This window comes from Salvelinus namaycush, chromosome 4 (genome assembly GCF_016432855.1).
Source record: "Salvelinus namaycush isolate Seneca chromosome 4, SaNama_1.0, whole genome shotgun sequence".
In the NCBI taxonomy this organism is placed as follows: domain Eukaryota; kingdom Metazoa; phylum Chordata; class Actinopteri; order Salmoniformes; family Salmonidae; genus Salvelinus; species Salvelinus namaycush.
Window position 1 is genome coordinate 60,505,730 of NC_052310.1, and position 24,144 is coordinate 60,529,873.

The 24,144-nt window shown below is 44.2% G+C and overlaps 1 protein-coding gene and 1 long non-coding RNA gene across 3 annotated transcripts in view; one reads left to right on the forward strand and one right to left on the reverse strand.

The window, feature by feature from the left end:
* Window positions 1-3,154, forward strand: part of LOC120046696 — a 38,806-nt gene extending 35,652 nt beyond the window's left edge. For both annotated transcript variants that reach the window (XR_005476845.1, XR_005476846.1), the window contains one exon: window positions 1,469-3,154. This is a non-coding gene — a long non-coding RNA (uncharacterized LOC120046696). The remainder of the gene's footprint in view (window positions 1-1,468) is intronic.
* Window positions 3,155-3,809: 655 nt separating this feature from the next.
* Window positions 3,810-24,144, reverse strand: part of LOC120046691 (galactosylgalactosylxylosylprotein 3-beta-glucuronosyltransferase 2-like) — a 47,238-nt gene continuing 26,903 nt past the window's right edge. Inside the window, exons 2-4 of the mRNA XM_038992109.1 lie at window positions 22,678-22,822; window positions 5,766-5,914; window positions 3,810-3,896 (exon numbers count right to left, since the gene is read on the reverse strand). Of these exons, the coding sequence (XP_038848037.1) occupies window positions 3,810-3,896; window positions 5,766-5,914; window positions 22,678-22,822 (381 nt within the window). The remainder of the gene's footprint in view (window positions 3,897-5,765; window positions 5,915-22,677; window positions 22,823-24,144) is intronic.

The window sequence follows — 24,144 nt, forward strand, 5'->3', positions numbered from 1 at the left end:
AGGAGATTGATGGAGTGCTGCATCAGATGACCTGGCCTCCACAATCACCCGACCTCACCCCAATAGATATGGTTTGGGATGAATTGGACCGCAGAGTGAAGGAAAAGCAGCCAACAGGTGCTCAGCATATGTGGGAACTCCTTCAAGACTGTTGGAAAAGCATTCCAGGTGAAGCTGGATGAGAGAATGCCAAGAGTGTTTAAAGCTGTCATCAAGGCAAAGGGTGGCTACCGTGAAAAATCTCAAATATCTTTTGATTTGTTTAACACTTTCTTGGTTTCTACATGATTACATATTTGTTCATTCTTAGTTTTGATGTCTTCATTATTATTCTACAATGTAGAAAATAGTAAAAATAAAGAAAAACCCTTGAATGAGTAGATGTGTCCAAACTTTTGACTGGTACTGTAGATGAAAATATCTGTTAGAAATGTAGATCTAATAGGCTACTTTGAAGCAAGATAAGATATGACTCCTAATATCTATTAAAACGTTCCAGTTTCAAACAATTAGTAAGTATATGTTTAAAAAAAGGCATACTGCCTCCAGCACATTGCAAAGGGGTGTGTGATGTGCTGATGATGCCTGCCTTCTGTTCGCGTTTGATGCCACGTTCAAAACAACTGGGAATTGGGAGAGAAAAAAAAATCTCAGACAGGGAAAAATCACTTTGAACAGTCATCCAACTCGGAATTCCAACTCAGGCTTCTTTCTAGAGCTCCGACTTTCTGAGCTGAAGATCACTGACGTCATGATTTTAACTCGTATTTTTCCGTTTTCAGTTGTCTTGAAAGCACCACAAGATGCTGCAGCAGCAGCAGCTTTTGCGTTTGTCTGACAGATGTTCCACTCAAATGTTCTGTGTCTGTATGCTGTGTGCATGTGATAAATAAGATACACAACAAATATACTGTACATACGCGCCAATGTAATTCCACCAAATGATGCTAATTAACATATAGACCGATAAGCATGACCAGTCAAATGTATTTCCATCGACTGGTATTTCCATCAATGAATAGGCTAGAAAGCATTATTTCGCAATGGGATTTTTATATATTTATTTTTCTATATTTTTACATCGGCTTTTCCCACCAAAAGAAAATGCGAACAAAAGCGGCTAATGGAAACCCCTGGCATGAAGGTGCATTTATAATGGTTTGGAAGTGGACAGGAGGCAAGAGAGGAGAGGGGGGAGGAGAGCAGAGGAGAGATAGGGAAGGGAGAATGGATGGGAGTGAAATAAAGGAAATGGACTGAGAAGGAGAAAAGAGAGAAGGAGGGTCTACTCTCTGGTCCTTATGTATGCAGTAAAGGAATAATGTCTGCTGTGTTAAGCAGGTTGTTGCGGTCCTTCTAGAGTGCTTTAACTGGGTTTGTACAACCCTCTAACCTTTCTGTTTTCTCTGCCCTGCCCCCTCTCTCTCTCTATCTCTCACACACACACCTCCTTCCATCTCTCTCTCAGATGACACAGCAGATGTCGGGCATCGCCATGAGTGGTAGTGTGTCAGCGCCACCCAGCTTTGTCCAACCAGGTGCTCCTGTAGGGGGGTGGACCCCCCTTGGGCCAGACCCTCAGCACCCAGCTGTGGAAGTGAGGGAGGGGACAGGGGTAAAATGTGAACGGGAACCAGAGCCCCCATGTCCCCCCCAAATCCCCTCCTTTACCCTCTTCCACCAACCCCAAAACAGAAAACAACACACAGATGGTAATCTATGGACTGCTCCACTGTCCTCCCTCCTTCCCTTTGATCATTCCTTTAGAGACCCCCCCCCACCACCTCTCTCTACCTCTCTCTGTGTGTTGAGGAGAGTCAAAGGGAAAGGGGGCGGAGTCTCCAGTGAAAACAGACTAGCAGCTGCTAGTCTATCTCTACATGTGACTTTTAATTTCTTCTTTTTACCTTTTTTTATCTTTATCTTTTTCATTTGGTAAAAAAACTAAAACATATTGGCGAAAGAGAATCAAGCGTCTAACAATAATAAGGTATCATTACCAAAACCGATAGTAAATAGATGTTGTAGATGTAAATAAACCAGAGAGTAAATAGATGTTGAAATGGAAGATATGGCTATCATGTTGGCGACCCAATCAATCTCATCTGTGTATATTGTACTGTACCGTCCCCCTTCCTCCCCTCTGGGCAATCAGAGCCCCTGTAGCAAAACATTGTATGATCCAGTACTGTATTACTGTATGTGTGTCTGAGATAGAGGCCTCCCACCTATCCCTCCCCGTCATGTTGTGTTATACTGTCCCCTATCTTACTGTGGTGTTTGGTTGTGTGCAGTACGGGAAGACGCACAGTTATGTATGATTCACACTATAGAGCCAAGCCTGGTTACGTGTTCACATTAGTTTCTAGAACCGTGCTGGACATGACAATGTGAAAAGACAATATCTGAGCCAGCGCAGTATGGTTCGGCTCGGCCATATAGTGTGAATCAGACATTAGATTGAGGCAAACAAACATGGAAGACAGTCAGTGGGGCAAGGAGCTAACAAGGGATGGGTGGGGGAGACCAGAATGGTATGAAGAAAGATATGATAACAGTGACGACATAAAGCTCTAGATGATTCGGGAAGTGTGTTGACATTGGGAGCCTAATGGAGCTGTCAGGGATTGGAACAGTCGTCTCAACATCATGTGTACTTCCCGGTCTCTATTATGTCATAATCTCTGTCTAATCCTGCTTTATGTCATTCAATAGTGGGGAAATAGGAAATCCAAGTGGAGAAATACTATAGGACATGGGGGAATATGGGACAAACATACAACAGAACAAACACACCCAATCACAGACATACACACAGAGATATTGTGTAGTGTAATTCTAAGGTGGAGATTCTATCCCTCTGCCAAGCAATAACGAGAGAACACACAAACACACATATATACACTCATGAGAACACACACATACACACAGCGCGTACTCCAGGTTTATTTCTAATGGTGTTTACATTTTCTGGTGCCTAGTACAGAGAAAAAAAGTTTCCGTGCATTAAACAGTGAATAGCCATGAACTGTGTGACCATTTTTGTCCAATGACTCTTTTATTGTAAAGTTGTAATTTATCTTTTGGTTCTTTTCTTTTCTTTTTTCCTTCTTTTACAAGAGGGTTCATTTGGAATAAAAGTTGTACTCCTGGAGTTTGTTCTTTGTAGTCCAGTGTGTCAGACCCACAGACACTTGAGGCCAAGAACACCAACATTCATCTCGGCAGTACACAACTGGTGGCTGTCCTGTCACCTGTCACCACATAGAACATCAGATTGCATTTTCTGGTCTGGTCATTTCCTAATTATTCAACATGTTGAATGTCCACCGTTCATCGGCACCCAGCAAGTGATCTACTTCGCACTTTCTTTTACAGATAAACACACATACTGAACACAAATCTTGTTCCGTTTCATACAAACTGAACTTACATACTCAATGATCAGGCACAGACAGACAGACAGACAGACAGACACACACACAGACAGACAGGTTTAGCCCACATACTTCAGAGGAAGTCCCCTCATAAGGGACTGGTCCACATATTGCAGTACAAGAGCAGAGTTCACTGGGAAAGCACAGGTCACCCCAGTGCATTTTGGTCCACTTTGAGATACAAATTAATCTGGGACCTCATTGAGCCAATCACAACATTCAGGCAGCAGTTCCCATCCATGCAATTGGTCTAAAGTGTCCATCGTAGTGTAGTCAAGGTTATGGTCAAGCAAGGTGCTATCGGTAGTGTAGTTCCATAAATTACTGGCAGTCTGTCCGACCAATGGGCTTGTTTATTCCTCTCTGGTCCCCTTAGACCTCGATGACCATACTGTCCTGTCGATGTTTGGGCTCGTTGCCCAGATTCACCTTCTCTGTACGAGTGTGCCACACCAACACCTGAGACAGAGGGGGAGAGAGGGTTAGAGTGCACACCAGTGAACTGATATAATTAGGTATGTGAAAGCAAGGGTTCCACTATAGCAGAGCCAGCCCTGTGAAAAGGAATGGTGCCTGTTCAAATGTTCAAGAAAAGGCTCTGTGACAGAGAAAGTGAGGGAGTGTTTCAGACTGAACAGACTGATAGTTCTACCTTGTACTGTATGTACTGTACTGTATGTGAAAGTGTCTCACTTCTATTTCCAACCCAGTCGATGGTGATCATTTGTGTGTTCACACACACATGCAGTGATTGATTGTTTGGTGTGTGGTGCTATCCGTTCCCGTCTCCACATGTCATTTCCTGCACGCGGCTGCTAATTGTCCCGCTTTGCATATCTAACGAGACCAATGCTGCAGCCAACGAAGCGGTGCAGAAGGTGGGGAGCAGCATGTGTGTGTCAAAATTTCTACACAGTTTGTGTGCATTCCATTGTTCTCCCGAACCCCAGCCAATATTCTAGTCCTGTCTGTAGGGAAGATCAGAATCTAGTTAGAACCCTTGTGTAATAAGATGTTCTGAGAGAGGTTGGGGAGAATTGGGAGGGGAGGGTTGCCTGCGTGCAGTCCAGTCTGTTCACACCCAAAGAGTGGACAGAGTGCCCTGTGCCACTCCTCATTCACGCTGTCTGCCATCTGCCCGGTACAGTTGAAACCGGGATTTAGCCGTGAAGAGCACCCTTCTCCAGCATTCCTATGACCATCGAAGGTGAGCATTTGGCCACTGAAGTCTGTTCCAACGCCGAACTGCAGTCAGGTCAAGACCCTGGTGAGGACGACGAGCACACAGATGAGCTTCCATGACAGTTTCTGAAGAAATTCTTCAGTTGTGCAAACCCACAGTTTCATCAGCTGTCGGGGTGGCTGGGCTCAGACGATCCCGCATGTGAAGAAGCCGGATGTGGAGGTCCTGTGCTGGAGTGGTTACATCTGGTTTGCGCTTGTGAGGCCGGTTGGACGTACTGCCAAATTCTCTAAAACGACGTTGGCGAGGCGGCTTATGGTAGAGAAATGAACATACAATTATCTGGTAACAGCTCTGGTAGACATTCCTGTAGTCAGCATGCCAATTGCACGCTCCCTCAAAACTTTAGGCATTGTGATGGCATTGTGTTGTGTGAAAAAACTGCACATTTTAAAGTGGCCTATAATTTCCCCCAGCACAGTGTAATGATCATGCTGTTTAATCAGCTTCTTGATATGCCACACCTGTCAGGTGGATGGATTATCTTGACAAAGTACAAATGCTCAATAACAGGGATGTAAACAAATTTGTGCCCAAAATTTGAAAGAAATAAGCTTTTTTGTGTGTATGGAACACTTCTGGGATCTTTTATTTCAGCTCGTGAAACCAACACTTTATATGTTGTTTATATTTTTGTTCAGTATATTTCCTCTCTGATGCTTAAGGTTAGCATGTGAAGAATGTAAGCTTATCCCAGATCTGTAACTAAGGGCAACCTACTGTACATGGAGCCTGGCTGGGTTGTTATTGGGGATGATGTCACATCCTGCTGGCAATGTAGCAATGGGTGATAAGTGATGATGTCATATCCTGCTAATGGTGTATATTAATATCAGCCTACAGCGGCCCCATTAACTTAATGGGCTGATAATGATGATGACTACTAGTGTCATGAGCTGCACAGGAGAGGAGGGAGAGGGTTAGCCTAACTGATGAGATGACACAGTCAGACAAGAGGCTATATTAGGAGATAGCGTTTCATCCCAGAAAGTTGAACCAATGGAAACAGTGTTACTGTCAGGACAACTTTTTAAAAACCTAATAACACTGTTGCCACGGTAACAGTGATAGGCTAGACTACTCACCCTTGTGCAGTTGTTGGCTTTCGGCTCCAGGTCTCCCACCTTTGTGATCTGCTTCAGGAAGTCAGACTCCTGCATGCCGGGCTGGGAACCCCTGCGCTTAAACAGCGCCCGCGGGCTCCCCAGAACCACCTGGAGGTTTACTGCAAAACCTGGAGAAGAGGAAGAGGAGGGTTTAAGGCCTTCTATGATCATGGTCAGAGGATTATACAAAAATTCAGTCTCAACCATTACATGTCATTCTCACATTGGATGTGCTATACTGTTAGGAGAGAGCAATTGAGAGGGGCAACGGGATCAATTCATTTCCTGCATCACTCCTTGATGTAATTATATACAGATCATTGATAACCTTAAACTATTGGAACTGGGTCCCTATCCCACTATGGTGAACTGCATACTAGAGATCAGGCAAGACTGAGATCACATCATATTTGAGTGTGCGTGCATGTGTGTTTGTTGTTCATGACTATGCACTGAGAATGCCAAGCTTTGACACAGGAAGAGCCCGCTACAGAATCTCATATTACCCTCCTTATCTCAGTGACAGTCTACACTGAGTGTGGAAACCATTACGAACACCTTCCTAATATTGAGTTGCACTGCCTTTGTCCCTGAAAACAGCCTACATTCGTCATAGCATGGACTACAAGGTGTCAAAAGCGTTCCACAGTGATGTTTCCCACAGTTGTGTCAAGTTGGCTGGATGTCCTTCGGCTGGTGGACCCTTCTTGATACACACAGGAAACTGAAAAGTCCAGTAGCGTTGCAGTTCTTGACACACTTAAGCCGGTGCACCTGGCACCTACTACCATACCCAATTCAAAGGCAGTTAAATATTTTGTCATGCCCTTCACCCTCTGAATGGCACACATACACAATCCATGTCTCAATTGTCTCAAGACTTTAACATCCTTCTTTAACCTGTCTCCTCCGCTTCATCTATACAGATCTAAGTGGATTTAATAAGTCACTTCAATAAGAGATCATAGCTTTGACCTGGATTCACCTGGCCAGTCTGTCATGGGGTTCCAGCAGGTGTTCCTAATGATTTGTACACTTAGTGAATATGCCTTCCTACTGGGAATGGGGTGTGCTAATGGCTGCATGGAATAGCGTATTATGTGTCCTTGCCTCCTCGTTTCCAGTGAGCACACTGTTTTCTAGGCCAAAACACTACTCACATGGGTATGCTACTTCTCCACTGAGACATTGTGAGATTGTGCATGCATGTTTATGTGCATGTGCGAGAGTGTGTTGTGTATTTCCTGTATTTTGAAGTCACCAGTTTAACACACAGATCCGCAGTGTCTGAGTTAGTCCAGTGAGATCTACCTATTGGGTCAGTTCTAAATCAAATCAAATCGAATTTTATTTGTCACATACACATGGTTAGCAGATGTTTATGCGAGTGTAGCGAAATGCTTGTGCTTCTAGTTCCGACGATGCAGTAATATCTAACAAGTAATCTAACAATTTCACAACAACTACCTTATATACACGTGTAAAGAAATGAATAAGAATATGTACATTTAAATATATGGATGAGCGATGGCCGAACGGCATAGGCAAGATGCAGTAGACTGTATAGAGTACAGTATATACATATGAGATGAGTAATGTAGGGTATGTAAACATTATATAAAGTGGCATTGTTTAAAGTGACTAGTGATACATTTATTACATACAATTTTTAATTATTAAAGTGGCTAGAGATTTGAGTCAGTATGTTGGCAGCAGCCACTCAATGTTAGTGATGGCTGTTTAACAGTCTGATGGCCTCGAGATAGAAGCTGTTTTTCAGTCTCTCAGTCCCAGCTTTGATGCACCTGTACTGACCTCGCCTTCTGGATGATAGCGGGGTGAAGAGGCAGTGGCTCGGGTGTTGTCCTTGATGATCTTTTTGGCCTTCCTGTGACATAGGGTGGTGTAGGTGTCCTGGAGGGCAGGTAGTTTGCCCCCGGTGATGCGTTGTGCAGACCTCACTACCCACTGGAGAGACTTGGGTTGTGGGCGGAGCAGTTGCCGTACCAGGCGGTGAAACAGCCCGGCAGGATGCTCTCGATGGTGCATCTGTAAAAGTTTGTGAGTGTTTTTGGTGACAGGCCAAATTTCTTCAGCCTCCTGAGGTTGAAGAGGCGCTGTTGCGCCTTCTTTACCGCGCTGTCTGTGTGGGTGGACCATTTAAGTTTGTCTGTGATGTGTACACCGAGGAACTTAAAACTTTCCACCTTCTCCACTACTGTCCCGTCGATGTGGATAGGGGGATGCTCCCTCTGCTGTTTCCTGAAGTTCACGATCATCTCCTTTGTTTTGTTGACGTTGAGTGTGAGGTTATTTTCCTGACACGACACTACACTCCGAGGGCCCTCACTTCCTCCCTGTAGGCTGTCTCGTCGTTGTTGGTAATCAAGCCTACCACTGTAGTGTCGTCTGCAAACTTGATGATTGAGTTGGAGGCGTGCATGGCCATGCAGTCATGGGTGAACAGGGAGTACAGGAGAGGGCTCAGAACGCACCCTTGTGGGGCCCCAGTGTTGAGGATCAGCGTGGTGGAGATGTTGTTTCCTACCCTCACCACCTGGGGGCGGCCCGTCAGAAAGTTCAGGACCCAGTTGCACAGGGCGGGGTCGAGACCCAGGGACTTGAGCTTAATGACGAGTTTGGAGGGTACTATGGTGTTAAATGCTGAGCTGTAGTCGATGAACAGCATTCTTACATAGTTATTCCTCCTGTCCAGATGGGTTAGGGCAGTGTGTGATTGCGATTGCGTCGTCTATGGACCTATTGGGGCGCTAAGAAAATTGGAGTGGGTCTAGGGTATCAGTTAGGGTGGAGGTGATATGGTCCTTGACTAGTCTCTCAAAGCACTTCATGATGACGGAGGTGAGTGCTACGGGGCGATAGTCGTTTAGCTCAGTTACCTTAGCTTTCTTGGGAACAGGAACAATGCTGGCCCTCTTGAAGCATGTGGGAACAGCAGACTGGGATAGGGATTGATTGAATATGTCCGTAAACACACCAGCCAGCTGGTCTGCGCAAGCTCTGATGACGCGGCTAGGGATGCCGTCTGGGCCGGCAGCCTTGCGAGGGTTAACACATTTCAATGTTTTACTCACCTTGGGAATGGGGTATGCTAATGGGTGCATGGAATAGCGTATTATGTGTCCTTGTCTCCTTGTTCTATCAGGCATATTACTGAGCAATAAGTGATACCACAGTGAAAGCCCAGAAGCTGTAACAGGTATGATAGATTAGTATGAAAGCCATTATAAGATAGACTCTTAATCTCTTAACCTGCAGCTAAAATGGTATGAAGATTAGTGCATCTGTTAGCAATGCCTGCCTGTTATCAATGCAGTTTCTGTCTCAATAGTTTCATCCAGCTTCCTTTCCTGGTTTCATTTCCTTGTGTCCTTTTCTCTATGGTTCTGCTTCTGTGCATCATATGTAAAGTAGTGAAAGTCTACACACCCTTTGCACATAACATGATGCTGCCACCACAATACTTGAAAATACACAGGGTTTCACTCTGAGTTATGTTGTATTGGATTTGACCTGATCCTGTAGATTACAATTTTTGCTGTTTTGTCTTGCAGTAGTACTTAACGTCCTTGTTACCAACAGAATGGATGAGCTTGAGTGATTTCTACAAAAACAATGGATATAGAGTGTTACCCTAAGAGTTGTGCTATGTGGTAGAATCTTATTCAAAATGATTCACAGCTCTAATGGCTGCCAAATGTGCTTCCACCAAGTATTAACTCTGGGGTGTGAAGACATACTATTGGAAAATGTCACCGGAGAGGATGGCTGCCGTTTTTCAGGCTCCTAACCAATTGTGCTATTTTGTGTGTTTTTTACGCATTGTTTGTAACTTATTTTGTACATAATGTTCATGCTACCGTCTCTTATGACCGAAAAGAGCTTCTGGATATTAGAACAGCGACTACTCACCTCGAACTGGACAAAGATTTTTTCTTTAACTTCTTATGGCTGCAGGGGCAGTATTGAGTAGCTTGGATGAAAGGTGCACAGAGGTGCCCATAGTAAACTGCCTGCTCCTCAGTCCCAGTTGCTAATATATGCATATTATTATTCGTATTGGATAGAAAACACTCTGAAGTTTCTAAAACTGTTTGAATTATGTCTGTGAGTATAACAGAACTCATATGGCAGGCAAAAACCTGAGAAGTTCTACTTCCTGTTTGAATTTTTTCTGAGGTGGCAGATTTTCAACCAAGCTCTCATTGAAATTACAGCGAGATATTGATGAGTTTTCACTTCCTACGGCTTCCACTAGATGTCAACAGTCAATAGAACTTTGTCTGATGACTCTGATGTGAAGGGGGGCCGAAGGAGACAGGAATTAGTCAGGTCTGCCACGAGCTGACCATGCTTTCACATGCGCTTACACATGCGCGTTCACATGAGGAGGACCTCCGTTCCACCGCTCTTCTGAAGTCAATCTAATTCTCCGGTTGGAACGTTATTTAAGATGTATGTTAACAACATTCTAAAGATTGATTCAGTACATTGTTTGACATGTTTCTACTGACTGTTACGGAACTTTTGGACATTTCGTCACGTTATAGTGGACGCGCTTTGTAACTTTGCAATTGTTTACCGCTAACGCGCTAACCGAAAGTAGCTAATTGGACATAAATAACGGACATTATCGAACAAATCAAGCATTTATTGTGGACCTGGGATTCCTAGGACTGCATTCTGATGAAGTTCATCAAAGGTAAGGAAACATTTATCATGTATTTTCTGGTTTCTGTTGACCCGAACATGGCGGTTAATTTGGCTATTGTTCTGAGCTCCGTCTCAGATTATTGCATGATTTGCTTTTTCCGTAAACTTTTTTTGAAATCTGACACAGCGGTTGCATTAACTTCTTATGGCTGACCTTGGATGAAAGGTGCCCATTGTAAACGGCCAGCTCCTCAGTCTCAGTTGCTAATATATGCATATTATTATTAGTATTGGATAGAAAACACTCTAAAGTTTCTAAAACTGTTTGAATTAAGTCTGTGAGATTAACAGAACTCATATGGCAGGCAAAAACCTGAGAAGTTCCACTTCCTGTTTGTATTTTTTCTGGGGGTGCCATATTTTCAACCAAGCTCTTATTCAAAATACAGAGACATATGGATGAGTTTTCACTTCCTACGGCTTCCACTAGATGTCAGCAGTCAACAGAACTAAGTCTGATGACTCTAATGTGAAGGGGGGTCGAAGGAGACAGAATTTAGTATGAGGTCCCATGAAGTGACCATGCATTCAACACGCGCGTTCACGTCAGAGGCAGCTCCGTTCCATCTCTCAATTGAAGTCGATTTAATTCTCCGGTTGGAACGTTATTCAAGATGTATGTTAACTACATTATAAAGATTGATTCAGTACATCGTTTGCCATGTTTCTACTGACTGTAATGGAACGTTTGGACATCACGTTATAGTGGTCGCGCTTTGAGACTTTGGTTAGGGTTTTGGTAAACAATTCGAAAGTAGCTAATTTGACATAAATAACGGACATGAACGAACAAATCAAGCATTTATTGTGGACCTGGGATTCCTAGGACTGCATTCTGATGAATTCCTCAAAGGTAAGGAAACATTTATCATGTATTTTCTGGTTTCTGTTGAGTCCAACATGGTGGCTAATTTGGCTAATCACCTGAGCTCCGTCTCAGATTATTGCATGGTTTATATTTCCGTAAAGTTTTTTTGAAATCTGACACAGCGGTTGCATTAAGGAGAGGTATATCTATAATTCCATGTGTATATATGTATTATCATCTATATTTATGATGAGTATTTCTGTTGAAACGATGTGGCTATGCAAAGTCACTTGATGTTTTTGCAACTAGTGAATCTAGTCGCCTCAATGTAAACTCAGATTTTTTTATATAAATATGAATTTAATCAAACAAAACATGCATGTATTGTGTAACATGAAGTCCTATAAGTGTCATCTGATGAAAATAATCGAAGGTTAGTGATTCATTTTATCTCTATTCTGGTTTTTGTGAAGCTTTCTTTAGCTGGAAAAAATGGCTGTGATTATTGTGGTTTTGTGGTGACCTAACATAATCGTTTGTAGTGCTTTCGCTGAAAAGCCTATTTGAAATCGGACACTTTGGTGGGATTAACAACAAGATTACCTTTAAAATGATATAAGACACATGTATGTCTGAGGAATTTTAATTATGAGATTTCTGTTTTTTGAATTTGGCGCCCTGCACTTCGACTGGCTGTTGTCATATCGATCACGGTAGCGGGATGCAGCCATAAGTGTCTGACACAAAGGATACAATGTTGCTCCCGGAAAAGGCACAAATCCCCGTCATTCACGGGGGTGCAGATCAGGGTGCCTTGTGAGAATTAGTCGGCAAGTGGGTAACCTGCCTCTATCATCTGTTCTATTGGCCAACATGCAATAACTGGAGAATAAACTGGATGAGCTCTGTTTGATACTATCCTACTAACGGACATAAAAATCTGCAATATCTTATGTTTTACCAAGTCGTGGCTGAACGACGACACGGATAATATACAACCTTCCGGTTTTCGGAAATAATATTAAGGTTGTCTTGAGGTGTTGCTCGTCTTGAGGTATTGCTCACACACAGAGATGCGTACAATGCTCTCCCTCGCCCTCCATTTGGCAAATCTTACCATAATTCTTATCATTCTGATTCCTGCTGAAAAGCAAAAACTAAAGCAGGTAGTACCAGTGACACGTTCAATATGGAAGTGGTCAGATGACGCGGATGCTTATTTTGCTAGCACAAACAGGAATATGTTCTGGGATTCATCCAATGGCATTGAGGAGTATATCACCTCAGTCCCCGGCTTCATCAATAAGTGCATCGACAACGTCATCCCCACGGTGACCGTACGTACATATCCCAACCAGAAGCCATGGATCACAAGCAACATCTGCACCAAGCTAAAGGCTGGAGCTGCCGCTTTCAAGGAGCGGGATACTAATCTGGATGTTAATAATAAATCCCGCTATGCCCTGAGACGAACCATCAAACAGGCAAAGCATCAATACAGGACTAAGATTGTATCCTACTACGGCAGCTCTGTTCCTGACGACGTTGTGTTCACACTCTCCGTAGCTGATGTGAGCAAGACCTTTAAACAGGTCAAAATTCACAATGCCGTGGGGCCAGACGGATTACCAGGACGTCTACTCAGAGCATGCGTTGACCAACTGGCAAGGGTCTTCACTGACAATTTCAACCTCTCCCTGACCGAGTCTGTAATACCTACATATTTCAAGCAGACCACCATAGTCCCTGTGCTCAAGAAAGACTGTTGGAAAAGCATTCCTCATGTAGCTGGTTGAGAGAATGCCAAGAGGTTGTGCAAAGCTGTCATCAAGGCAAAAAGCGGCTACTTTGAAGAATCTGAAATAGAAAATATATTTTGATTTGTTTAACACTTTTTTGGTTACTACATGATTCCATATGTGTTATTTCATAGTTTTGATCTCTTCAATATTAGTTTTCAATGTTGAAAATAATAAAAATAAAAAATAAACCTGGAATGAGTAGGTGTGTCCAAACTTTTGACTGGTATGTGAGAATGCTGTTCATTGACTACAGCTCAGCATTCAACACCATAGTGCCCATAAAGCTCATTAGTAAGATAAGGACCCTGGGACTAAACACCTCCCTCTGCAACTGGATCCTGGACTTCCTGACGGGCCACCCCCAGGTGGTAAGGGTAGGCAACAACACATCTGCCACGCTGATCCTCAACATGGGGGCCTCTCAGGGTTTCATTCTTAGTCCCCTCCTGTACTCCCTGTTCACCCACGACTGCGTGGCCAAGCACAACTCCAACACCATCAAGTTTTCTGACGACACAACAGTGGTAGGCCTGATCACCGACAACAATGAGATAGCCTATAGGGAGGAGGACAGAGACCTGGCAGTGTGGTGCCAGGACAACAACCTCTCCCTCAACGTGAGCAAAACAAAGGAGATTGTGGAATACAGGAAAATGAGGGCCGAACATGCCCCCTTTCACATGGGAGCGGGTCGAGAGTTTCAAGTTCCTTGGGTTCCACATCACCAACAAACTATCATGGTCCAAACACTCCAAGAAAGTTTTAAAGAGGGCACGACAACGCCTTTTCCTCCTCAGGAAACTGAAAAGATTTGGCATGGGTCCCCAGATTCTCAAAAAGTTCTACAGCTGAAACATTGAGAGCATCCTGACTGGTTGCATCACTGCCTGGTATGGCAACTGCTCCGCATCCGACTGGAAGGCGCTACAGAGGGTACTGCGTATGGCCCAGTACGTCACTGGGGCAAAGCTTCCTGACATCCAGGATTTATATACTAGGCGGTGTCAGAGGAAGGTCACAAAAATTGTCAAAGACTCCAGTCACCCAAGTCATAGACTGTTCTCTCTGCTACTGCATGGCAAGCAGTATTGGAGCACCAAGTCTAGGTCCAAAAGGATCCTTTACAGCTTCTACCCACAAGCCATAAGATTGCTGAACAATTAATCAAATGGCCACCCGGACTATTTGCATAGCCTCATTATTGTTTTTTTATTGTGTTACTTCTTTTATTTTTTACTTTAGTTTATTTAGTAAATATTTTCTTAACTGCATTGTTGGTTAAGGGCTTGTCAGTAAGCATTTCACGGTATTCACGGTATTCATATATTCATATGGAGAAGTCCACAGACCCACTCCAAAAGGCTTTCGGAGCCATCATCGACTCAGTGGGTTTTGTCCAACATGTCTCTGGACCTACTCACTGCCACAGTCATACTGTGGACCTAGTTTTGTCCCATGGAATAAATGTTGTAGATCTTAATGTTTTTCCTCATAATCCTGGACTATCGGACCACCATTTTATTACGTTTGCAATCGCAACAAATAATCTGCTCAGACCCCAACCAAGGAGCATCAAAAGTCGTGCTATAAATTCTCAGACAACACAAAAATTCCTTGATGCCCTTCCAGACTCCTTCTGCCTACCCAAGGACGTCAGAGGACAAAAATCAGTTAACCACCTAACTGAGGAACTCAATTTAACCTTGCGCAATACACTAGATGCAGTTGCACCCCTAAAAACGAAAAACATTTGTCATAAGAAACTAGCTCCCTGGTATACAGAAAATACCCGAGCTCTGAAGCAAGCTTCCAGAAAATTGGAACGGAAATGGCGCCACACCAAACTGGAAGTCTTCCGACTAGCTTGGAAAGACAGTACCGTGCAGTATCGAAGAGCCCTCACTGCTGCTCGATCATCCTATTTTTCCAACTTAATTGAGGAAAATAAGAACAATCCAAAATTTATTTTTGATACTGTTGCAAAGCTAACTAAAAAGCAGCATTCCCCAAGAGAGGATGGCTTTCACTTCAGCAGTAATAAATTCATGAACTTCTTTGAGGAAAAGATCATGATCATTAGAAAGCAAATTACGGACTCCTCTTTAAATCTGCTTATTCCTCCAGGGCTTAGCTGTCCTGGATCTGCACAGCTCTGCCAGGGCCTGGGATCGGGAGAGACACTTAAGTGTTTTAGTACTATATCTCTTGACACAATGATGAAAATAATCATGGCCTCTAAACCTTCAAGCTGCATACTGTATCCTATTCCAACTAAACTACTGAAAGAGCTGCTTCATGTGCTTGGCCCTCCTATGTTGAACATAATAAATGGCTCTCTATCCACCTGATGTGTACCAAACTCACTAAAAGTGGCAGTAATAAAGCCTCTCTTGAAAAAGCCAAACCTTGACCCGGAAAATATAAAAAACTATTGGCCTATATCGAATCTTCCATTCCTCTCAATTTTTTTTGAAAAAGCTGTTGCGCAGCAACTCACTGCCTTCCTGAAGACAAACAATGTATACGAAATGCTTCAGTCTGGTTTTAGACCCCATCATAGCACTGAGACTGCACTTGTGAAGGTGGTAAATGACCTTTTAATGGCGTCAGACCGAGGCTCTGCATCTGTCCTCATGCTCCTAGACCTTAGTGCTGCTTTTGATACCGTCGATCACCACATTCTTCTGGAGAGATTGGAAACCCAAATTTGTCTACACCGATAAGTTTTGGCCTGGTTCAGATCTTATCTGTCGGAAAGATATCAGTTTGTCTCTGTGAATGGTTTGTCCTCTGACAAATCAACTGTACATTTCGGTGTTCCTCAAGGTTCCGTTTTAGGACCACTATTGTTTTCACTATATATTTTACCTCTTGGGGATGTTATTCGAAAACATAATGTTAACTTTCACTGCTATGCGGATGACACACAGCTGTACATTTCAATGAAACATGGTGAAGCCCCAAAATTGCCCTCGCTAGAAGCCTGTGTTTCAGACATAAGGAAGTGGATGGCTGAAAACTTTCTACTTTTAAACTCGGACAAAACAGAGATGCTTGTTCTAGGTCCCAAGAAACAAAGAGATCTTCTGTTAAATCTGACAATTAATCTTGATGGTTGTAAAGTCGTCTCAAATAAAACTGTGAAGGACCTCGGCGTTACTCTTGACCCTGATCTCTCTTTTGACGAACATATCAAGACTGTTTCAAGGACAGCTTTTTTCCATCTACGTAACATTGCAAAAATCAGACATTTTCTGTCCAAAAATGATGCAGAAAAATTAATCCATGCTTTGTTACTTCTAGGTTAGACTACTGCAATGCTCTACTTTCCGGCTACCCGGATAAAGCACTAAATAAACTTCAGTTAGTGCTAAATACGGCTGCTAGAATCCTGACTAGAACCAAGAAATTTGATCATATTACACCAGTGCTAGCTTCCCTACACTGGCTTCTTGTTAAGGCAAGGGCTGATTTCAAGGTTTTACTGTTAACCTATAAAGCGTTACATGGGCTTGCTCCTACCTATCTTTCCGAGTTGGTCCTGCCGTACATACCTACACGTACGCTACGGTCACAAGACGCAGGCCTCCTAATTGTCCCTAGAATTTCTAAGCAAACAGCTGGAGGCAGGGCTTTCTCCTATAGATCTCCATTTTTATGGAACGGTCTGCCTACCCATGTGAGAGATGCAGACTCGGTCTCAACCTTTAAGTCTTTACTGAAGACTTATCTCTTCAGTAGGTCATATGATTGAGGAGTGTGAAGGTGAACGGAAAGGCTCTGGAGCAACGAACTGCCCTTGCTGTCTCTGCCTGGCCGGTTCCCCTCTCTCCACTGGGATTCTTTGCCTCTAACCCTATTACAGGGGCTGAGTCACTGGCTTACTGGTGCTCTTTCATGCCATCCCTAGGAGGGGTGCATCACTTGAGTGGGTTGAGTTACTGACGTGATCTTCCTGTCTGGGTTGGCGCCCCCCCTTGGTTTGTGCTGTGGTGGAGATCTTTGTGGGCTATACTCGGCCTTGTCTCAGGATTGTAAGTTGGTGGTTGAAGATATCCCTCTAGTGGTGCGGGGGCTGTGCTTTGGCAAAGTGGGTGGGGTTATATCCTTCCTGTTTGGCCCTGTCCGGGGGTATCATTCGGATGGGGCCACAGTGTCTCCTGACCCCTCCTGTCTCAGCCTCCAGTATTTATGCTGCAGTAGTTTATGTGTCGGGGGGCTAGGGTCAGTTGGTTATATCTGGAGTACTTCTCCTGTCTTATCCAGTGTCCTGTGTGAATTTAAGTATGCTCTCTCTAATTTTCTCCTTCTCTCTTTCTTTCTCTCTCTCGGAGAACCTGAGCCCTAGGACCATACGTCAGGACTACCGGGCATGATGACTCCTTGCTGTCCCCAGTCCACCTGTCCTTGCTGCTGTTCCAGTTTCAACTGTTCTGCCTGCGGTTATGGAACCCCTACCTGTCCCAGACCTGCTGCTTTCAACTCTTAATGATCAGCTATGAAAAGCCAACTGACATTTATTCCTGATTATTATTTGACCATGCTTGTCATTTATGAACATTTTGAACATCTTGGCTCTCTCTAATTCTCTCCTTCTCTCTTTCTTTCTCTCTCTCGGAGGACCTGAGCCCTAGGACCATACGTCAGGACTACCGGGCATGATGACTCCTTGCTGTCCCCAGTCCACCTGGCCTTGCTGCTATTCCAGTTTCAACTGTTCTGCCTGCGGTTATGGAACCCCTACCTGTCCCAGACCTGCTGTTTTCAACTGTTAATGATCGGCTATGAAAAGCCAACTGACATTTATTCCTGATTATTATTTGACCATGCTTGTCACTTATGAACATTTTGAACATCTTGGCCATGTTCTGTTATAATCTCCACCCGGCACAGCCAGAAGAGGACTGGCCACCCCTCATAGCCTGGTTCCTCTCTAGGTTTCTTCCTAGGTTTTGGCCTTTCTAGGGAGTTTTTCCTAGCCACCGTGCTTCTACACCTGCATTGCTTGCTGTTTGGGGTTTTAGGCTGGGTTTCTGTACAGCACTTCGAGATATTAGCTGATGTACGAAGGGCTATATAAAATACACTTGATTTGATTTGATTTATTCGGTGTATGTGACAATTCAAATTTGATTTGATTTGATACGCAATCAAGACATCTTCGTTTTGAAATGTTTTATTACTTACCAGGTAAAATAAGGGTAGAGATGTACAGAATTGTGTGTGTGTGCCTGCACCAGAAGAATACTAAACCATCTCCTCATTCTCTGGTCCAATTGTGGCCTATTAAATGGGATGGAGTAGAGATGGGACAGCTTAGTTGGCTCACTTGGCTGCTAACAATAGCCTACAATACCACAATACAAGTTATTAAGGCAAAAGCTGCAATTTATTCACTGCTCAACACTGCCCATTCTACATTGGATGTATAGTGATTAACGGGGGTTATTGTGCATGCGTATGCAAGTGTGAGCACACGTGGGTGTACACGTGTATCTGCGTCTTTGTGTGTATCACTTGTGTGGCTGTGTCCATTTATGTGCACGCTTGAGTGTTAGTGTGTGTGGTTAGTGGGACCATTCATGCCGGAGGGACCACTAGATGGGTTTGTTTTGTGCAGAGAGCAAGAGAGAGACAGGAGAAAGAGAGAGAGGGGGCTGGAGTGGTGAGCAGCATCACGGCATCCCACTTTACTTTTAAATGTGCTTACAGAAGCTTGTCCCTGACTGACCCTTTCAGAGAGGGAACGAAAACAGTCTCCCACTCCTCACCCCAAACACAAAAGGCCATTAATAGTGTGGAGCAGATTACACCACCAAGTTGGGATGCATTCCAAACTGAAAACGTACAGTTATGACTGTAACTATTGTTTCCTAAAATAGGGACTGGGGTACAACACAGCTATTGTGAGTTTGTGCACTACAGCCATCTACTGAAGAACATTCTAATTTTGCCTGACAAGGCCAATGAACACAGGGTCTCACCGGAAGCCCCGCCTTCCACAGGTGATAAACACCAGGCACAAATTCATTCTTTCAATTCAGTACCGCTCTTCACCAAGCCCAGAACTGGGCGGAACGGGTCCGAACAGCTGTTGTACCTTGTTTCCCTCCTTCAGAGAACAGTAGTTATAGTCATAACTGTACATTCCCTTTCAGTCTGACAACTGGTACAGCACAGCTATGGGGACATGAAATCACATCCTGGCCCGGCTTTTGCTGACACAATATGAAATGGCCTACCGGCAAACCATTCAGAGTTCCAACCCAATAGGAAATCCTGCTGTACCTGCGTATTTCACAATCTGCACGCTGCCTAATGACCATCTCCTGCCCCAGCCATAAGGGCAGATTGACAGATTTTTTACCTTGTCTGCTCGGGTATTAGTACCAGCGACCTTTCGATTATTGGCCCAATGCTTTAACCCCTAGGTTGCCTGCGGTCCTAGGCTACCTGCACCCAAATCCCGAGTGGGCGCAATTGGTTTAGGAAACGGCCTAAGACTGCACTGCCAGGGGGTGAGCCCCTGAAATAACCCCTGTATGCATGTAAAAAAAAACTTTATCATAGAGGTTATCATGCACACCAGTCATAGGTACCGGTGACACTGCACCTTGTAACCCAGCTGGAAAAAGGGACAGACAGCTCTGAAAAAATTTACCCCATCTGTGATAACAGACAGGGCGATACATAAATTGAATCCAATTCCCAGGAATGAAACGCATTGACCAGGAGACAGACAGCTCATTTTGGAGTTCATAAGACCCAGGCGACTGTGTGTGGGATAAAAGCATGATTTCCAACCACCTACCGAGTCCATAATCTGTATCACTAAGCACCTCAAAGGGACCAGTGAGCTAGAGGGGTAGAGGGGTGCGCTCTTTTGGACAAAGAGCGCCTGGTACTGTATAGCCCACCTGAAACCTGGCCCTTTTATGGGTACAGGAACTCCAGCAACGGCCGACAGTGTACCCAGGTCGGCCATAGCCAAACACGGAGGCACTTGTCACAGTACCGTATGCTAGCCGACGTCAGCCATTCGGCTTCTTAGTCTTGCTATGCCATAACCCAGCTATCTGCATTATCCCTGTGGGCTAGCACTTGCCAAGCCCGCTGCCAAAAAAGAACTAGCCAAAGAACAACGAGTGGCGTCTTCCTTCGGTCTCGAGAATCTCTCCGAATGCAACACGGTTCATCTAGAATAACCAAGCGACTGAAAGCTACGTATGCTAAACGAGAGAGAGAGAGAGCACGCTACACAAACAATTCCACCATGGGAGGTAGGAATCGCCAGTGGCAGTACGCTAGCTCGCCTTAAAAAGTCAGCTAACCTGGATGGCACGCTATGCAGCGCTGTTTAGCTAGCCTGATCCCGTCCACATAAGATTGGATCATCAACCAAGTCTGGGAAGAGAGGTGAACGGTGCTTGACTGAGGCAGGCACAGGCGGCAGGCAGGGAGTGCTCGCTGACCCAGCTGCCCTCTCCATTCAAGTCGCCTCACTTCGCCCTTAGTTAGCGACAGAGCGCACAGCAACTGGGTTGAGTTAGGGCAGTTTCTGCATGCCTCAGCCCAGGCAGACAAGGCATTTGATCCGGCCCAGGCCCCAAATCATCCCCGGGTCCCTTTACTCAGACCTAGCCGAGGTACGGGCACCTGTGAGAGGAAGCCATAAGAATTCCACATGTTTGCCAAGGGAACCTGCGCGCACCATGGACTAGGGGAACAGTGCCAGCTGCCAGGCAAGCCACTGTTACTGACCTGAGCGGAGGCAGCCGTAGCATGCACCACACCGAGACGTACCAGGCAATAAAATGTGAGTTTCTATTAATATAATTTGGGCATGGTCTTGAACCCAAACCCGGCTTGTTAGCCTTCATTGTTTTACTGAGTTAGAGATGGTATAAGGAAATCAGTCAATTTAAATAAATGAATTAGGCTCTAATCTATGGATTTCACATGACTGGGAATACAGATATGCATCTGTTGGTCACCGATACAGTACCTTTGAAAAATAGGTAGGGGCATGGATCAGAAAACCAGTCAGTATCTGGTGTGACCATCATTTGCCTCATGCAGCGAGACACATCTCCTTCGCATAGAGTTGATCAGGCTGTTGATTGTGGCCTGCGGAATATTGTCCGATTCATCTTCAATGCCTGTGCAAAGTTGCTGGATATTGGTGGGAACTGGAACACGCTTGGAAGTACTGGGACATTTCCAGCTTCCAGGAATTGTGTGCAGATCCTTGCGACATGGGGCCGTGCATTATTAAACTGAAACAGGAGGTGATGCTGCGGATGAATGTCACGATAATGGGCCTCAGGATCTCGTCACGGTACCTCTGTGCATTCAAATTGCCATCAATAAAATATATTGTGTTCATTGTTTGTAGCTTATGCCTGCCCATACCATAACCCACCGCCACAACGGGGCACTCTGTTCACAACGCTGACATCAGCAAACCGCTCGCCCACACGCCATCTGCCCGGTACAGTTGAAACTGGGATTCATCAGTGAAGAGCACACCTCTCCAGGGTGCCAGTGGCCATAGAAGGTGAGTATTTGCCTACTGAAGTTGGTTACGACGCCGAAACTGCAGTCAGGTCAAGACCCTGATGAGGACGACGAGCACACAGATGAGCTTCCATGACAGTTGACAGTTTGTGCAGAAATTCTTCAGTTGTGCAAACTCACAGGTTTATCAGCTGTCCGGGTGACAGGTCTCAGATGATCCCGCATGTGAAGAAGCCGGATGTGGAGGTCCTGGGCTGGCATGGTTACACGTGGTCTGCGTTTGTGAGGCTGTTTGGTCGTACTGCCAAATTCTCTAAAACAACATTGGAGGCGGCTTATGGTAGAGAAATGAACATTAAATTATCTGGCAACAGCTCTGTTGGACATTCCTGCAGTCAGCATGCCAATTTCATGCTCCCTCAAAAGTTTAGACATCTGTGGCATGTGTTGTGTGACAAAACTACACATTTTAGAGTTGCCATTTATTGTCCTCAGCACAAGGTGCACGTGTGTAATGATCATGCTTTTTTAATCAGCTTCTTGATATGCCACACCTGTCAGGTGGATGGATTATCTTGGCAAAGGAGAAATGCTCACTAACAAGGATGTAAACAAATTTGTGTACACAATTTTAGATAAGTAGTCATTTTGTGCGCATGGAACATTTCTGGGATTTTCATTTCAGCTCATGAAACATGGGACCAACACTTTACATGTTGCGTTTATATTTTGGTTAGTATAGTTACCAAACTTTAACTCTCAACATCCAGAAGGATGAGCATTTCCTCCTTAAGTGGGACAATTAAGTTGGAGCAAAGCCTGATAAATTTAGTCTTCCAATGTTTAAAATAAATAAATGTGAGTCACGGTGTTCATTGGCAATGTAAGGCATGATTCTAATGTTCTTCAGTAGAGGTGGCTAGTGTACAAACTCCCCATAGCTGTGCTGTAATAAGTTGAACAACTGAAAGGGCACCAATGGTGTCTGTTCCTCTACCGTAGATCACTAACTACAGTAAATGCGCTTTACCTGCCATGTCGATGGCGAAGGGACGGTCGGGCCTCCAGCCAGTATACCAGCCCACCACTTTGCCCTTCTCCACTATGGGACGCTCGTACCGCCGCCCACTGACCAGCCCAACCGGCCACACTGACACACCCCGTGTTGAACGCATCTAGAGAAACAGAGAGGTAGAGAGAGTTAGACACACAAACACAAACACACAGAAGCTCCATCGGCCTCACAGACAGACACACTGATCCGAAAACACAGGAGAGGTCAAAGCAATAGGATTCTTGGTGTGAATTTTCTCCAGGCTTGTCCAGCTCTTTCATATCAGTGTAGATAGAGGATAGCAGACAAGAAGGCTGTTTTAGACTTTTGAGATGTGTCCATATGTAGAACTGCCTGCCCCCCTAAAAAAAAGATCAAGCTGTGAAGTTGATCAACAACCACATTTATTTTGTGGAAAATCAAAAATATTTTGTTTTTTGTATTATTTTCACTGAAAAATATACTTTTCCAAGAAAAATGTGTACCCACACACTGAAGGCTGCAAACGTCTGTGTACGCTATCCCTGATACAGTGATAAAAATACAACAAATAAAACATTTAAGTACATTTTATGCAACATCTTTTTGAGTGCAGACCCATCACACCAACCAAACTTCTGGGAGAGCACTATGGTCCCCTTTTGATTAGCTTTCGTGGAAAAGCAGAGACGTCTGATGAAATCTGAAAAGAGGAAAATAAGCTTGGCTCGACGGCTTTCTTCTCTGGATTCTACACTAAATGAAATAGCAGAGTAGAACAAGACCTGGGTACATTTTCACTGTGAATGAATTCACACACAGACGGGAGCAGTGTAGACCCAGACTGTGTGTGTGTGTGTGTGTGTGTGTGTGTGTGTGTGTGTGTGTGTGTGTGTGTGTGTGTGTGTGTGTGTGTGTGTGTGTGTGTGTGTGTGTGTGTGTGTGTGTGTGTGCGTACAGTTACTACAGTCAAGTCCAAAATAATTGGCATCCTTGATAGAGATGAGCAAAAAAGTTATAAAACAAATAATCCATATACTGAGCTATATTGTATGCTCAAAAACAAGTAGTTATTTTTTATCTCAAAAAGATAGGGGTCAAAAGTATTGTCACCCCTGTTTTCAATACCTTTCAATACCTCACCTTGCCAGGATAACGGCACAGAACTTTTTTCATTTTTTTTTAATGAGATTGGAGAACATTGATCTTAGATCATTCCTCCATAAAAAATCTTTCCAGATCCTTGATGTCTTTCGTCTGCGCTTCTGGACTGCCCTGTTCAATTCAGACCACAGGTTTTTAATGGGGTTCAAGTCCAGAGACTGAAATGACCATTGCAAAATGTTGATTTTGTGTTCTCAAATCTCATAAAAGATTATAGTCTCAGTGCCGTTATCTTGCAAGGTGAGGTATTGAAAACAGGGCTGCCAATAATTTTGCACCGTCTCTTTTTGAGAAAAAATA